Source organism: Rhipicephalus sanguineus, chromosome 1, assembly GCF_013339695.2.
Source record: "Rhipicephalus sanguineus isolate Rsan-2018 chromosome 1, BIME_Rsan_1.4, whole genome shotgun sequence".
Classification (NCBI taxonomy): Eukaryota; Metazoa; Arthropoda; class Arachnida; order Ixodida; family Ixodidae; genus Rhipicephalus; species Rhipicephalus sanguineus.
In genome coordinates, this window is record NC_051176.1 from 248,186,061 (window position 1) to 248,201,744 (window position 15,684).

Sequence of the window (15,684 nt, forward strand, 5' to 3'; positions counted from 1 at the left end):
GCGCTTGTCAGTTCACCGGTATATTTGACACGCGGTCCGCAGGTTTTAACGCGTGGGCTAATGTTTTTCAAAAAGGCTGCTTGCCGAGGGCACCAAAATGAGAATTCGAAGCGGCTTCGCAGTCTTGTTGCAATGTTTGCATTCCCTTCCTTGTCTCTTCGCCCACGATGGCATGGGGGCCCGCAAAGCATAGCCTTCGAGATCCGCAACCTCGTGACGTATTTTTAGTGTTTTCGGTTTTAAAACGCCGCTCTCAGAGGCTACGCTTTTCTTCGCATTTCTCGCCAAAGTAGCGGCTGCCTTCTGCAAAGCCACAAGTGCCATCGGCATCGCCAACATGTCGACGGTGGAGAAATGTTTCCGTGCAGCGGTGCAGCGTTGTATTGGTTGTATCTTGCAGAATGTGTACTGTTTGTACTTCACGCTTTGTTTTTGATAAATCGTCATTCAGGGGTCGAACTAAACATTGACCCGCTCGTAGCGATAAAAATGATGACCGGTGCTTGAAACGACGTCAAGTAAAGCACCGTCGTGCACTTTTTCCTTACGGGCCTTGGTGCCAGGTGACGACTTCGGGCGCGTCATGACCGCCGACTACGGCGTACGGTGCGTCAGTGAATCTTGCGACTTGGCGTCTCCGGGCTCCGTATCGGACGGGAGCACAGCGAGTGACTTCATCGGTGCAGATAACGACGTAGCTGTTTCTGACTGCATCGATGCCGAGATCATAGCTTACGTTGCTGGTGCTGCGGAAATAGGCCCGTGCGGTTTAAAGATGCCAGCCGCCGCTGCCACCGCTAAACCCTTTACCGCATTACAGAGCTCGCATCAGCGTTCAGCGTTGATCACCGCTGTTGTGACGGAAGGTGCTGAATTGACGATGACTTGATGAATTCACGGCGCACAAGAAGCAAGACAAGTTGCCGGACTTTTTTCATGCGAAATAAAGTGCGCTAACTTGCAAAAGAAGTTCTCACCTTGTTCTTTAGCATATGTGAGCGAATAGTCATATTCGTGCTTTTTACGATTTTAGAAAACTGTGTCGAGGCCTGCAGTGCTTTAATTAAAGCCTTAAATACGCATATTTCGTATTTCGAATTATCGATATATCGAACTATTTCGCGATCCCCTTCGAGTTCGATATATCCGGGATCGACTGTATAACCAAACCCTATATATAGCATTTTCATATATTACGAGAAGACATTTGATTCAGTCAAGATATTGGCAGTTAATGCAGGCACTGCAGAATTGTGGCGTCAGCGAGGCATATATAAACATACTGCAAGAAATCAACAGCGGCTTCACAGCAACCATAGTCCTCCACCAAGAAAGCGACAAAACCCCAATAAAGAAGGGTGTAAGACAAGGAGACACGATCTCCCCCAATGCTATTCACCGCGTGCTCACAGGTTTTCAGGGCCCTAGATTGGGAAGGTTAGGGATACGAGTTAATGGAGAGTACCTTAGTAACCTGCGATTTGCTGATGACATTGCATTGATGAGTAACTCGGAGGACGAATTGCAGCTCATGAAAGGAAAGCAGAACGGTAGGTCTGAAAATGCAGAAAACTAAAGTAATGTGCAAGTCTTGGAAGAGAACAACGGTTTGTGATCGGTAGCAAGGCACTGGGATTTGTAAAGGAACACATCTCCTTAGGACAAGTAGTAACCGCGGAGCCGAACCACGAGGCTGAAGTAACTAGAGGTATAAGGATGGGTTGGAGCACATTCGGCAAGCATTCTCAAATCATGAATGCTAGTTTACCACTATCACTCTAAAGAAAGGCTGCATCTTACCAGTACTTACCTACGGAGCAGAAACCTGGAGGATTACAAAGAGGGTTCAACTTAAACTGAAGACAATGCAGCAAGCAGTGGAAAGGAAAATGATAGGTGTAACCTTAAAGGCTGGTTCACACCGGCGACTAACACCAGTCGCGCGACCGTTTGCGACTGGCGGTCAAAAAGCGACTCAAAGCGACCGATGTCCACACCTGCGTGCGACCTATATGCGTCGCCACATAGAATTCACGTCTGCTCGTATACAGCTTGCATTGCCGTTGCCCCGTAAAATAAGCTGATGTCCTGTTCCTGCGCATCTGATTGGTTCAGAGGTTTGCGACTGCAGTCGCGCGACTGAAAAATCGAGCAGCGAGCAACTGAGCCAAAGCAGTCGCTCTGCGTCCAAAACGGCCTTTTGCGACTGTTTGCGACCAGTCGCTTTGCGACTAACTTAGTCGCGCGACCGTTGCTAGTCGCCGGTGTGAACGAGCCTTAAGGGACAAGAAGAGAGCAGAGTGGGTCAGGAAACAAACGGGTGTTCAGGCCATCTTAGTCTAAATCAAAAAGAAATGGACATAGGCAGGGCATGTAGCACGTAGGTAAGATAACTGCTGGTCATTAAGAGTAACAGACTGGATTCCAAGAGAAGTAGGCAGGAAGTTAGGTGGACAGATGAGATTAAGAAGTTTGCGGCTATAACATGGCAGCAGCAAGCACAGGACCGGGTTGATTGGTGGAAAATGGGAGAGGCCTTTGCCCTGCAGTGGGTGTAGTCAGGCTGACGATGATGTTGAAGACTACCATTGGATGGTTTGATGAGGATTGTGGTGCATTCTAAAGGAACCAGAAAGCTTAATCAGTGAGTTTTTAAAAACTTTGTCTGGTGGTAGTGTTTAAGTTTGGCCATGCTTTGAGGAAGTCTCATTTCTCTGACGATCAGATTGGTGTAGACTAAAGCCCACTTTTGAGGTCTCAGGATACTGCAGGAAAGAATGAAATTCTTGTAGTAGTGTACTTCCAGGCAGGCAAAAGAGTGAAGGCAATAGAAAGAGTTGCCCTGGTATACTAGGTAAAAATATTCTGGCATCTATTAATTAAAGTAATATTAGATAAAATGTGCAGCAATGTGACCAATATCAAATCAAGCGAGGAACAAAGTGGAAATTTAGCGAGTGTCAGTACACATTACTTTGAAACTTCTAACATTTCACTGGGGAATGAGGAGATAGCACCAAAGGTCATTTAAAGTGCTGTTGTGGTCAGTGTGGAATATATGCTGGATGTGTGTTAAATTATCCAGTACCCATACTATTAATGAAAAGGTGCTGCTAAAAGTTGTTCCCATTTTCTATTCTGTCCATGTTAAAATTAAAATGTGGAACATTCACTTATGTGTTGCTCATGCGTCTGGTAATTGCAATTGTCAGCAATAACAAGCTGGCCATATGTGGAATCCCCCTTGTTCATATACCATCACAGTGCTAAGAGCAGTGTTACTTGCTGTCCCGATGGTGACCGCAGTTTGCTAGCACTGCATCCTCTGCGAATGTGCATTGCCAGAGTGATGTCATGCATCTAATTTTACGTTTTTTTCTTACAGGCTATTTGAGTCTGTGGCAAGATCCTGCATGCAGCAGAAGCCACCCACTGAGCCTTCTGGTTAGGATGAACCTGATGGCTGCATTGTATATATTTTTTCTTTCTAGTAATATACTCACCTTGGATTGATTTTAAAGTTTGCATGAACACTTTGTACAGAGAAATGCTAGATTTGCCATTATTTCTAGTCCATGGCACTTTGTGGAAAAATAAATGGTTGTGGACGTTTTCTGCAGGGGTAGTGTCTTTTTCTCTGGCTGGGTGACTTCATTCACATTAAGCAGGAAGGTCTAGCTGTTACATTCTCGTGTGCCAAAAACTGCAGTAATGAATTTTCCATAGAGTAGTAATAAGGGTTTGGGGGATTCCTTTTTAAACATAACAAAACACACATGGCAATTAACCATACTTCTCATTTTGTTTTTCAAAAGTACAGCCACCATACATAATGCACATAAACAGTACTGTTTAGAAATTCCTAGCGAAGTATACCAGAACAAAACGACCAAGGGTTTGGGGGATTCCTTTTTAAACATAAGAAAACACACATGGTAATTAACCATACTTCTCATTTTAATGTTTTTCAAAAGTACAGCCACCATACATAATGCACATAAACAGCACTGTTTAGAAATTCCTAGCGAAGTAGTACCAGAACAAAACGACTTAGATTCAAATACAATCTTTTTCAAAAGGAACTTGTACAGTGACTCGCTGGCTTATAGCCTCTATACAGACCAAAAAGATCTGTAATCTTGAAAAAATATATATAAATTGCACAAAGCAAGATTACACTAAATGAAGTCCACGTGGCCTCTGCTGCATGTGCATAATTGAACACTTAGCTGCACAAATATGAGTATTGTTTTTAATAAGATTCTGCAGTAATGACAAGACTTAAGTTGTACAAAAGATATAACATATCATACTTTGGGTAAACCTGTTGTAGTATACAAAGCATGCGTGAACCATATTTTAACCCGGATCGTCTGGGTACATGCAGACCACAGTAAAAACCTGCATGGATAAAGGTTGGACAGCCGTGGCAAGTATAGCAGCAAAAGTTATCACAAAGTCATGCCGGGCAGCATACACTGTCTGTAATCAGCACAATGTCTATACCATAGCGCTCAACCAATTCTGTTAAGAACAGTTTGTCACCATGGGGGTCAAGGCCCACTCTTTGCATGTGTTCTTCAGTCCACAGTTTTTCGGGACTCCTGGATGCCACTAGCAGCTCCTTAAAAAGCTGTGTATTTTGAGCCATGAAAAACCTGCACATAAGAAGTTAATCAGAGTCACAATATTTAAAACAATGGGGACCCATGTGCACAGGAATTTCCAGTAAGAAGGAAACTATAAAATATCCACGTAGAATCTTTAATGGCAATGACGGACGGACGGATTCACAGTTTTCTCGTTAAGTTGGCACAGAAATGCTTTTGCATATAAAGTAACCACCCTCAGACAGGCCGAACTGGCAGTCCCTTCTCAGGTACCAAGTAACTTTGGGACAAAGCAGCAAATTTTCTTCGAAGACAGTGCAGCCATTTATTTGACTGTGCTGTGGTACAACATATTTACCTGTCCACTGGTGGCCTATAGACTCCCCACTATGTCACAGAGAGAAAAAGAAAAGGTCCCGAGCAATACCAGGCATGTGAATTCTGTTGCATTACGAGGGAGAAGGGTTTTTGTAAACTTATAAGAGACGTGCCATGTCGTTAGCAGCTCCAGTACTTGGCCATGTTAAAGGATTGTGCTTACTACACAAGCTTGATTGGTTTAACATCCCAAAGCAACTCGTATTAGGACAAACATCGTAGTGAAGGGCTCCAGATAATTTCGAGCACCTGGGGTTCCAACGTGCACTGAAATCGCACAATACACGGAACAGAGCTCTAGCATTTCACCTTCATCGAAATACAACCGCCATGGCCAAGATTGAATCCACTCTCGTATTTCGGTTCCGCAACCAAGCACCATAGCCAATAAGCCATAGCAGTGGCAAAGCTACACAAGCTTATCAACATGCACCCCCATTAATGTATAGTTCGTAACGTAAGTCAATGTAATTCTGCTATTGAATGGACTGCTATTTGCAATTACTCAGTTTGAACTAATCACGGGCACTGTAATGGAAAGTCCTCCCATTATTTTATTCCAGACTCCCATCATCAAATCTTCTGGAGGCCCAATCAAATGCTACCTTCATTTACTTTTAGGTCCCCATTATTTGAATTTAAGGCAAACAGCGTTGCAATTCTGGCATGTTTTCCTTGTCAGCTGACGAGAGGCAAGGGGCAAAAAAATCCATTATTGTTAGCCGCTGAAAATGGACACCAGAGTGTTGGGCAGGCAGCCATTTTCTGTTCCTTTAGGAAAAAAGGCAGCGTTCAGCTATATCATTTTTTATTTTATATTAGAATACTAATGCACGTTTATTGTGTACACGTCGCTTCGTGGTGAACTTTCGTGGTTTTACAATGACGTGTTTCAGAAGTGGATGCAGCCTGAAAAATGGGGCTAATAATTGAAATGGAATAGCTTCACATTTCAGCAAACCAGATCTCTTCAAAGGAAAATGTATAGATTCCAGTGTATGAAACTGCCACTATCAAGCAAATTACAATGGCCTTATGGCACATTATACACTATGGCAAGGGTGACTTAATCCTGCATAGTTGCATTGGAATTCAAAATCACCAGCATTTCCAAGTTATCAAGCTGCTGCAGGTTAGGGCAAAGCTTTGCCCTAACCTAAGGCAAACAATAGAACAATGGTACTTGCTGTTGTGACTGAACGTTTACCTGAAAAATGCTGTAAAGCTTGAAGATTACTCTTGTTTTTGTGTGCCTTTATTTGTGACATTTTGATAAGTGTGAAAAACATACCCAGTAAACCAGGACTCATCTGTAGCATCTGAATCCCCTGCTAGTAATGGCTGGCATTTGGATCTGCAGTAGTAAGGAAAGCTAAGCTAGTTGGTATGAACACATTGTAGAACAACGCAAAAAACGCAGGGACACGGGCAAGAGAGACGATACAGGTGCTAACTTTCAACCAACGTTTATTTTCAGAAAGGCGACATATAAACATGCATGTGGTCATGCAAAATGACTCCGTCCAACAGCAAAAAAATAATCTACAATTTTACAATTTTATATGTTGTCTTTCTAAAAATAAACGTAAGTTGAAAGCGCCTGTATTGTCTCTCTTGCCCTGTGTTTTTTGCACTACTCCACATCTTAACAAAGAAAGACGTTAGAACAGGAGTATGGTACATCCATAAATATAAATGCATGTTATCTTACCTTAGCTCTAAAAGGTGGTTGTACTTCAGCTTATCAGCAGCACTCAATTCCAGCAACCTTTCATGCAAGGAAGAATGAACTTTCATGTTTTGCTGGTCAACAAACAGGTCAAACAGGTTTTGCTTCGTCTCGAATATCTTCTCGGTAGTACCTGAAACAAAATTCATTGTGTATATATGTTCTTTCACAACATGCGTGCAAACAAACGTGCAAAGGTAAAAACATACAGGCCACATAGGAAAGCTGTTCTGCGAGGGCATCCACATCCGTGACATTGACATAAAAATTTGGTGGACACAAGCACGTCTCCAAGTCTGGGTATACATGTGCAACCAAGGTACTTGTGCAATAGACTGGAAAGGAGAAACCAAGAGTACAGATTACTCCTACAAGACGAGCACACTTTACTCTTCACTTACCACGATAGCAAATCACACCAATTGGTGGAGGAGAAAAAAAAAGAATCCTTTTTTTCAACAATGCAAACTTCCATAGAAGAAATACTTTCTCCCCAAAGAAATTCAGGAACTGCGAGAAGCAACCGGCTGGGTGTGTAATCTAAAGAGAATAAAAAGCATTAAAGAACATATGCACTCTTCACAAATTTGGCACTCTGCCATTTATTTCATCTTCAGTGAACATTGTTAAGAAAAAGGGAACTGTCTGAAACACTCAAGTGTATCGAATGTGCAAAGAGAGCAGCAGGTCACTCCTTTTTACCATGCTGAACAATGAGGGCTGTAAGAAATGAACAAGACCCCAGCCTAGCACCAGTGTTTCACTAATCAAACTTTCTTTGGGTAGCAGCAGTCACATTTCATGGTAAGCGTAACATTTTGGCCCGAAGAGCATTGCAAAGGCTTTGTGCAAAAATATGTAGAACAAGATGTGCCATATCTTGGAGCTGTATATCTACAGAATGACACTAATTTGAGAATGCATGCTAAACAAACATCCCTTGAACATTGCTCTACTGATCCATGAAGTTTATATAAAGTCCCAAAGCAACACTCAAGCTATGAGAGATGCTGGTGTGGACACTCCGGTATAATTTTGACAACCTGAGGTTGTTCAATGTGCACCTAAATCTAAATGTGCACTTTCGCATTTTGTTCGTTGAACACTCATTGGCTTCAATACAGAATATCTAAACTGCTGCATTACTGCAAGTATGTCAAAAGTATGTTGAAAAAAAAAATGGTGTAAGAAGGATAGTGGCACCACCTTATGTGCTCGTTTTATTTCCACATTGCCACAGCTTTCGGAGCCTAGGATTAGGGGCTGCATCGTCTAAACATGGCAAGAATAAATGTCATTTCTCCCTCCTACGGCAACGTCTCCAATCTTGTTTAGGAAAAAGTAGATGTGTGGACACTTGCATGACTTTGCACATACCCTATTTTCCAATTAAAATATGCTCAGTGAAATAACAAAGGTTTTCATTCTTCCTGCATGTGTCAGGCTCTTGAAATAATGATTGCCAGGTCAAGGAACCTCCACTTTCTTTGTACTTGGTGTGCTCAATCAGCTTCCTTCTGTAACCAAGCTGATCTAATCGTGCACTTTGAACTAATTCTGGAGTCTGCATGCTTTCTGCAGCATTTCTCATTCTGAACACAAGAAATATGCACAAGCTATGCTGAAATAGTAAGATGTGGTAAATAGTTTCATTACATGTGTTTCAACATCAATTCCCTGCAGAGTGTCATTGACATATAGTGTTGTGCTTTTCCTAGACAGTCCCTCGAAAACTACACTGTCGTGACCTGTATATTTGGTGCAACTACAGTTTTGAATTCAAGGATAGCTGTAGAATATGTACAGGCGTGAGCATAAGTATACGGATCACGGGATCGCGTGCCAAAATGCATCGCCGCGTTATCTGCCGACCCAGCGACTGCTGTCGAGAGCACCACTGAAGCAGCGGTGCGCATGCGCGTCCTGTCGTATCAGGTGCATTTCAATGTACTTAGACTTATGTACACATTAAAGAACCCCAGGTGGCCCCGCCACGGTGGTCTAGTGGTTACGGCGCTCAACCGCTGACCCGAAGTACGCGGGATTGAATCCCAGCCGCGGCGGCCGCATTTTCGATAGAGGCGCAAATGTCTGAGGCCCGTGTACTTAGATTTAGGTGCACGTTAAAGAACCCCAGGTGGTCGAAATTTCCAGGGCCCTCCACTACGGCATCTCTTAATCATATCGTGGTTTTGGGACTTAAAGGCCAACTCCGGCGATTTTTCGAGGTCGATGGATCTCAATAAAATTCGCTGGGTACGTTCCTTTGCACGTTTCCGTCATTTATGCCGAATTACAGGCTTGAGACATGCGCAGATTGTTTGCAAATGAATTTTAAAGATTGTCTGCAAACGCCCTCTTGGCTTCCCACAATTATTGGCAACATTGCGTCTGTGACGTCAGTATTGGGAAGGCGGTGGAAGTGACGCAGACGAGGGCACCGCTAGCTTCGGCGCTTCGGCCGCTACAGCGAGCGTCTGCTGTGCAGAAGGCGACAGACAGCGTTGGTTTGGCCGGCGCTTCGCTGGTCGTCCCGGCTGTCACAGTTTTCATACTCCGCGCCGGCGTGACCGGCATGCCTTGCACGATTTCCGCTTCGTTCGTAACAACGTCTACGTCATACGTAGACAGTACACTCGGTTGGGTTTCGATTTCGGTGTTGCGCTTTTTTGCTTATTTAAAATTATTCTCCAATTTGCCGAGTATTTCTGCTATCGGGCCCGTAACAGGAGCGTCTCAGGAACATAAAAGCACCATTACTTTGACATGGCCAAAAAATCGCCGGAGTTGGCCTTTAACGTTAAACCCCAGATATTATTATTAGCCCCAGATGGCCGAAATTAATTCGAAGTCCCCCACCACGGCGTGCCCCGTAATAATTTCGTGCTTTCGGCACATAATATATAGCCTTGCATGAGCGTTAGCCGCTGGCAGTATACAGCTGCCGCTTTGGAAACGAGCTGAAAAAAGAACCAAGGCGGCAATAAAATTTTCGACAGCTTCACGAAATCAGACGCACTTATCATCGGGCACAAATCTTGGCATAATGATAAACGTGTGCGATCCCAGTGGGTATTGTATAGTATGATGCTGACCAAGCGAGCTGTCGAAACAACCAAAGCGACATTCGAATCAGCGAACACGATGCGTGATCAGGCGTCAATATTATCCGAAATGAAACACGCCTCTGCAAGAAACATGCATGGTCGAAGTGGGCATCAACTTTTTTTTTTGCGCATATCATTATGCTGTCAAACGGAGCTCTAAAAAAATCCAAGGTGACATTAAACTAATGCGACGTTCTTGTCATTCGATGCAAACCTCAGAAAAAGTGAAACTGCCACGAAACTGAATACTGCGCATTGCAATGCTGCCAGTGACTCAACAGGGCAGATGTAAATTTATGCTCTTCAGAGTGAGCTCATAATAAATTTAAAGCCGCACAACAAACTTGGCATCCAAGCGATCGAAAGTTATCAATTCGAAAACGCACACGAAAGCGTGGTGGATGTTTGCTGACAGCTCTGAGCAGACACGACTGCCGCAATGAAGGTGCGTTTTACTGGTAACAATTACAGAACTCGTGCAGTCACCTCCCTATTCATGTCATAAAAACGTGGCCGTTCACCATCGTAATGCATGTAGCGCTCGCACAAACAGCATCGTCCTTGACGACCTGCTCGGTCCCGCAAAGGTGGTCGATCAACCGCCCTCCTCTGGTGAGATTCACACTGTGAAAACGTTTTTGCTATCTCTCCTAGGTTTCTAAACCTTCCGAGCAAGCGACACGTGAAGCTGCACGTGCACGGCGTGCAGAGAACAGCGCATGCATGGTGCGTGAACGTGCTGAGACAGCGCAGTCAAAAGGCAGGTGCAGGGAAAGCAGCGACCGGTTTTTGCAAGAAAGGCGGCGAAACGCGTGCGACGCAGTGCCCCTTGGCCGAGCTTGGGAGGCTTATGACGGGACGCGCATGCGCACCGCTGCTTCAGTGGTGCTCTCGACACCAGTCGCCGGGTCGGCAGATGATGCAGCGATGCATTTTGGCACGCGATCCTGTGGTCCGTATACTTATGCTCACGCCTGTACTTGTATTAACGTGTTTCCCAAATTAGACAGATATTTGTCAAAGGAAAGGAGCAAGAGAAAAAGGTTTATGTTGCCAGGAAAATCCTCCAAAAAAAAAAGGGCCAGTGAAAATTTATCTGAAATGTATGGTCCCAACAAAATTTGCAGAAAAACAGTTTTATAGTGAAAATAAAGCCTTAAATAAGTACATTCAAACTGAAAATAATAAAAGCCCAAAACTACTGAACCCTACCTACAGCCCAGTAAGAAAAGAGTTCAAGATGTTGCAGACCATTCATCAGACTACTATTGTCAATGCCTGTAGACCTTTCCATATGGGAGGAGTGAGCACATTCTTTATGTAGGGTTGCATGCAAGTTCAGAGGCTATTGTGGTTGAAGAGACAAAAAGCCATCTAGCTGTTCATTCTTCTTCGTTATGTGTAGCGAAAAAAACAAAGGGATCAAAGAAGAATAAAGTGGGAGGGGGAAGGCAATAACAGAAATGAGTTTAGGAAAAAAATGTGGATCGTTAAATGGGCTGAGGGAGGAAGTAATAAAACCACAGTGAATTGCACAATGTGGAAAACAAGGGTAAATAAACAACAAAAGGCTCAGCTTTCACAAAATGTAAGCTTGCAAGATGTTACTAGCTGAAAGTGCACATCAATTTGACATTACAGTAACTTCCAAAACATATTTGCTGCACTACTTGTTATGACAGAACCTATATGCAGAGGTTGATGGAAAAGTGTATTGTAGACTTAGCCATAGCTGTAGCATCTAGCTTGCGATAACAACTATACTCTCCTGAAAGTTATGTAGTTCTCAGTTTACTAAATCTATATATGGCTTTGCTAGCTACATATTTTCAATCGTGAATAGGTAAATTACCTCCATGGAATGCATGCCATCACAGATAGTTTTGTAGGAGGCACCAAGGCAGGTGTCCATGAGAGGTGGTGTTTGATGGGCTAGGTAAAACTGGATAAGGTCTTCATATATTCCTGGCCTTTCTAACAGTTGTCTGAAATTGAAAGGTGCAGGAAAGAATGTCTTATCATCACAAGGATAAAATACACATTTCACATTGGCCACTTAAAAGCAGACTTTTCTTGCCAATAAACACATCAAAGCCTCATATGGAAACTTTTCTTAAAATATGGTTTCATGACTTAATGGTGATTACATGCGAAAAAACAGAATTGAAGGAGAGAGCTTAGCCCTGGAGAATAATACATATTTTAAAGTGCTTGAATTGATTTTTCTGAGTTTGCACTTTTTAGTCTATTCATACATTTAACAAAACTATTGCTTTAGAACTTGCAATGACAAGAACTGTTTTCAAAATTGTTTTTGGGCTGCAATTTTACAAGAAATGATAAAACAATTTCTATATTGCTTCTATAAAGCAAAAAACTATATATTTCTGCACAGCAACATCCAGTTCCCAGTTAATGCAGTTTATACAGAAAAGACAAAATTTTCAAATGGCTGCCACTATCCTGAAAATAGGGATTTCAAAAAAAATATCTTTATCCTTTTAAAAATGATAGTTCTCCTAAAGTAACATACTCATTTGTTCAATGGGACATGCATAACTTTTTTTTTTTACATTTGGGCAAGCATAATGATATTTTCTGCAAGTTCTAATGACAAGAAAGCCAGATCATTCTGCCATATTTAGTTAAAAATTTTCAGGTTGGTTCGAAAGTTTATTTTTCAGCCCCACATCTGCCCCTTAACAAATTTACAGCATAGAGATTTTTGCCTATCCTGGTGGAGGCTGGTGCCCGATAGTCTGCTTTTGGCTCTCAACTACTTTTCTAGTACAGTTGGTGATGCAAATCCAATTATTAAAACAGTAGGTCGATTGTGAAGAGTATGAAGAGCCAAACATCACTGGTAATATGAGAACACTACACAATTGTAATTGACAAGTGAAATGTCAAACAGCTGGAACCTAGTCACTTTAAAAAGAAACCAGCTTAAGAAACTTGATAATAATTGCTGGGGTTTAACGTCCCACTTAAGAAACGTGGACGCCGTAGTTCTGCCATCCTTTGCTCTCGTTCACGTTTGTTATGGTTACGCCAACTTTTCAGTAAAGAATTTTAACACACAACCTGAGAAGTAAAAGTGATAAGGTAGAAATGAGGGGGCATTACAATTGTTTGTTTCCACCTACAGTAACATACCAATTTGCTTGGGCTGCTAATTAAACTTCCCATCACTGTGCAAGAATGTCACAAACTCTTACCGCACTTGCTTTTGCAGGAATGTCTTGTGCAGATGCAGCAACGAGTAGCTTTTTGCAAGAATTCCTATTGACTTCATCCGTGCACCACGCTCTTCCTCATTCTTTACTTTCATGTTTTCAAAGCAGGAGAGCCCGTAGTAGTCTTTCCTCTTGAAGTATCTTTCGAAGGAAAAGACGCAGATTTTATTCATGTTTGTGTACTGCTTTGAATGGAAATACTTACATGAAGTCTGTGTGCACTCTGTGAGCTCCACTAGTCATAGCCTTAAACTCAATGCCAGATACATCCAAGTCATCGGGTGCCCACCACTCCACAGTATTACCTTAAAGAGAGAAAAAAATGTCAAGAGTTTTAACGATAACCTGTCCCAAAGTAGATACGGCACAAATTGTATACCTGAAATGGCTTTTAATGCACTACGTCCAGCGAAAGGATGCGTCCAAATGGATACTGGTTACCTTGTACAAAGCAATAAATGGCACAAGCTGGTGCTAACCTGCTGCGCTAGGTGGCTTCGAGTTTGCTCATATTGTACTCCCCAAACTGCACAGAATCCTTACTTTTTTTCTCTGGCTCACGCTTCGATGTTATTCAAAGAATTAAAGCTGTTCGCATTCCTTTACTATACCAAATTACACAGCCTTTATTATTTACGTAAACTAAGGAAGCTGGGATCAACAAATACAGAGTTCATTGGTAAGGTCGCGCCAAGAATGAAAAGTCTGGAACTCTGCAGAGGATGTCCAGCACACATGGTCCAACAGTTGGCTGGCCCAACAATTGGCCAAGCACACTGCTGAACAACTTTGCACATCAACGTAACTCAGTTTCGCAACCAGTGTATACGCGTCGTCACGCCAGCGCAACAAAATGTTTTCAATGCATAAAGAGTAAAGTCAATGCAAAAGCGTTGTGCCCGCAAAGTCAACTAAACTTCACCAAGTGCTCAGTAAAGAAACTTTAAGCAGATAAAACACAAACACATGTTTAAACAGATAAAACATACACACAGCCAGGTGTAAATGCCTCAGCTTGAACACCAAATATAAGTTTTATCCAAGAAAACGAGCCGAAATAAAATACATCAATTCACCAGCACTGTACTTCGCTGTAGAAACAATTCATTTGGGTAATCACGCAGGTAATGTAAGACTTACCCGCTCGAGTGTCAAATGCAATCACAAACACGCCAACAATATCATACACAGTGTTGTCTTCCAGTTTCTCGCCCGTTCTGTTGTCTGTGCGAGGCGATGCTGGTCCCAGCTGGCATTTCATTTGGCATGAAATATTCGTGTAAGTACTGTAGCCATCAATTGGTTCATCATCGGACAGAAGCGGAGCCCGATCAGTCGCCCCTTTCCGTCTTGCCATGTTGATGGTATGCAGCGGCAATACTGCGCACGCAGTCGTTTACTCCAACATTACGTTCACTTATCTAGGTGGTTCATTCTTAACTGCATGAAACGCGCGTATGACTCCACCGTATGGCTGTTCGACCCACTTGCATTTGCGACCAAATTGCTACAACGCCTCCAACACGCCAACACTGCTGTGACGCACGGACTCGCGGCGGCAACACGGGCAACGCCAGCGCCAGGCCAGCCGCAAGCCGCGGATAGTACACGGTAGTCATGGGGAAAGAAAAATCAAACTATTGTGCGCTCTCAGCAGCCGTCCGAGAGCGCTTGCGTCGCAAGTACCCTTATGTTGTTTGCCTCCTGACTAACGTGTATATTTATTGTTTATTTTTATTAGAGTGCACTTGTAAAGGTTATTGGCCACACACATCATCATCATGCAGGAAAAAAAAGAAGAAATTGACAACATTCTCTGCTTAGGAAGAAAATATGAGCGCACAGGCAGGTGATGTAGTGCAACAAATTAAGGGCACAATGTCAGCGTACGTGATGCTAGCCTTTTTCTGTATGCATATTTGATTCGCTAGGAAAGCTAACGCTTTGCTAAAGCCAACAAAGCAACGCCTGCTTTCGCGCGTGCTAACAAAGAAGACGCTCAAAATGATGTACCTGCAACAACCGCAAGCAGACCGTTGCGATGCTTTGCAAATGCAAATTTTCTTAATTGACTGCACAAAAACACTTAAATTATGTGGCAGGTCGCTACCTTATCATTTTGCAGTGACACACAATCTGTATTATCACGTTAATGGCTAATATGGGCTGAAAGATCAAGCGGGTAGCAGACAACCGCAGCTTCCAGAGCCAAAAGAGTCTGTGGTGTTGAGCATGGCAGCGCCTTTGGTGGAAGTTCACCGCAAAAGCCTCACGCTTTTGCGTATTCGTTCAGCGCTTTTTCTAACTCTGTATGTGGCTGGATATGGCCTCAGAGATTTTACAACGCACGCGGTGACAGCTCAAGCTCAGAGGTCATACATCATAATTGTTTGCTTTGGACGCCTAAGCAGCCACAGCGAGACTGAACATTGTTTATCCGAGTTCGGAATACAAAGCATAGTATGCGTCAAAGTAACGGAAGCCCGTTTTGAAGGCGGAGGAAAATAATAAAGAGCATAAAATAGAGGTTGGGGGGAGGGAGCGTAGAGCACGACCTCCTAGGAGGTCGTGCGCAGTTGCGTTAGTTGCGTATTCGTCATGCGCGCATAGGCGCATAGTGCGTA

The 15,684-nt window shown here is 43.1% G+C and overlaps 2 protein-coding genes across 4 annotated transcripts in view; one reads left to right on the forward strand and one right to left on the reverse strand.

Annotated features, from left to right (window-relative positions):
• LOC119376657 (CCR4-NOT transcription complex subunit 1) overlaps window positions 1–3,613 on the forward strand; it is a 101,530-nt gene extending 97,917 nt beyond the window's left edge. For both annotated transcript variants that reach the window (XM_037646423.2, XM_049411081.1), the window contains one exon: window positions 3,386–3,613. In XM_037646423.2, coding sequence (XP_037502351.1) covers window positions 3,386–3,449 — 64 coding nt within the window. In that variant the 3' untranslated portion in view covers window positions 3,450–3,613. The remainder of the gene's footprint in view (window positions 1–3,385) is intronic.
• A 189-nt stretch (window positions 3,614–3,802) lies between these two features.
• On the reverse strand, window positions 3,803–14,627 carry LOC119376708 (DENN domain-containing protein 11-like). 2 transcript variants are annotated; one of them, XM_049411120.1, is made up of 9 exons: window positions 14,201–14,622; window positions 13,266–13,365; window positions 13,043–13,201; window positions 11,677–11,809; window positions 7,119–7,257; window positions 6,927–7,052; window positions 6,700–6,850; window positions 6,280–6,342; window positions 3,803–4,658 (listed from the first exon to the last, which is right to left on the reverse strand). In XM_049411120.1, the coding sequence occupies exons 1-9, from the start codon at window positions 14,415–14,417 to the stop codon at window positions 4,460–4,462; spliced, it is 1,287 nt and encodes a 428-aa protein (XP_049267077.1). In that variant the 5' UTR covers window positions 14,418–14,622; the 3' UTR covers window positions 3,803–4,459. The 2 variants fall into 2 exon arrangements, with proteins under 2 accessions (XP_049267077.1, XP_049267079.1); XM_049411122.1 differs by lacking the exon at window positions 3,803–4,658 and adding an exon at window positions 5,097–5,897 and having other exon boundaries at window positions 14,201–14,627.
• Between the last annotated feature and the right edge of the window lie 1,057 nt (window positions 14,628–15,684).

Bases quoted from the DNA above. Each gene is read 5' to 3' on its own strand.
- LOC119376708 (XM_049411120.1), bottom strand. From the start codon at position 14,417: ATGGCAAGACGGAAAGGGGCGACTGATCGGGCTCCGCTTCTGTCCGAT. The intron at 13,202-13,265 runs GTAAGTATTTCC...TTCCTTCGAAAG, and splicing joins AGAGTGCACACAGACTTCAT to ATACTTCAAGAGGAAAGACT. The intron at 7,053-7,118 runs GTAAGTGAAGAG...TCTCCTTTCCAG, and splicing joins TGGTGTGATTTGCTATCGTG to TCTATTGCACAAGTACCTTG.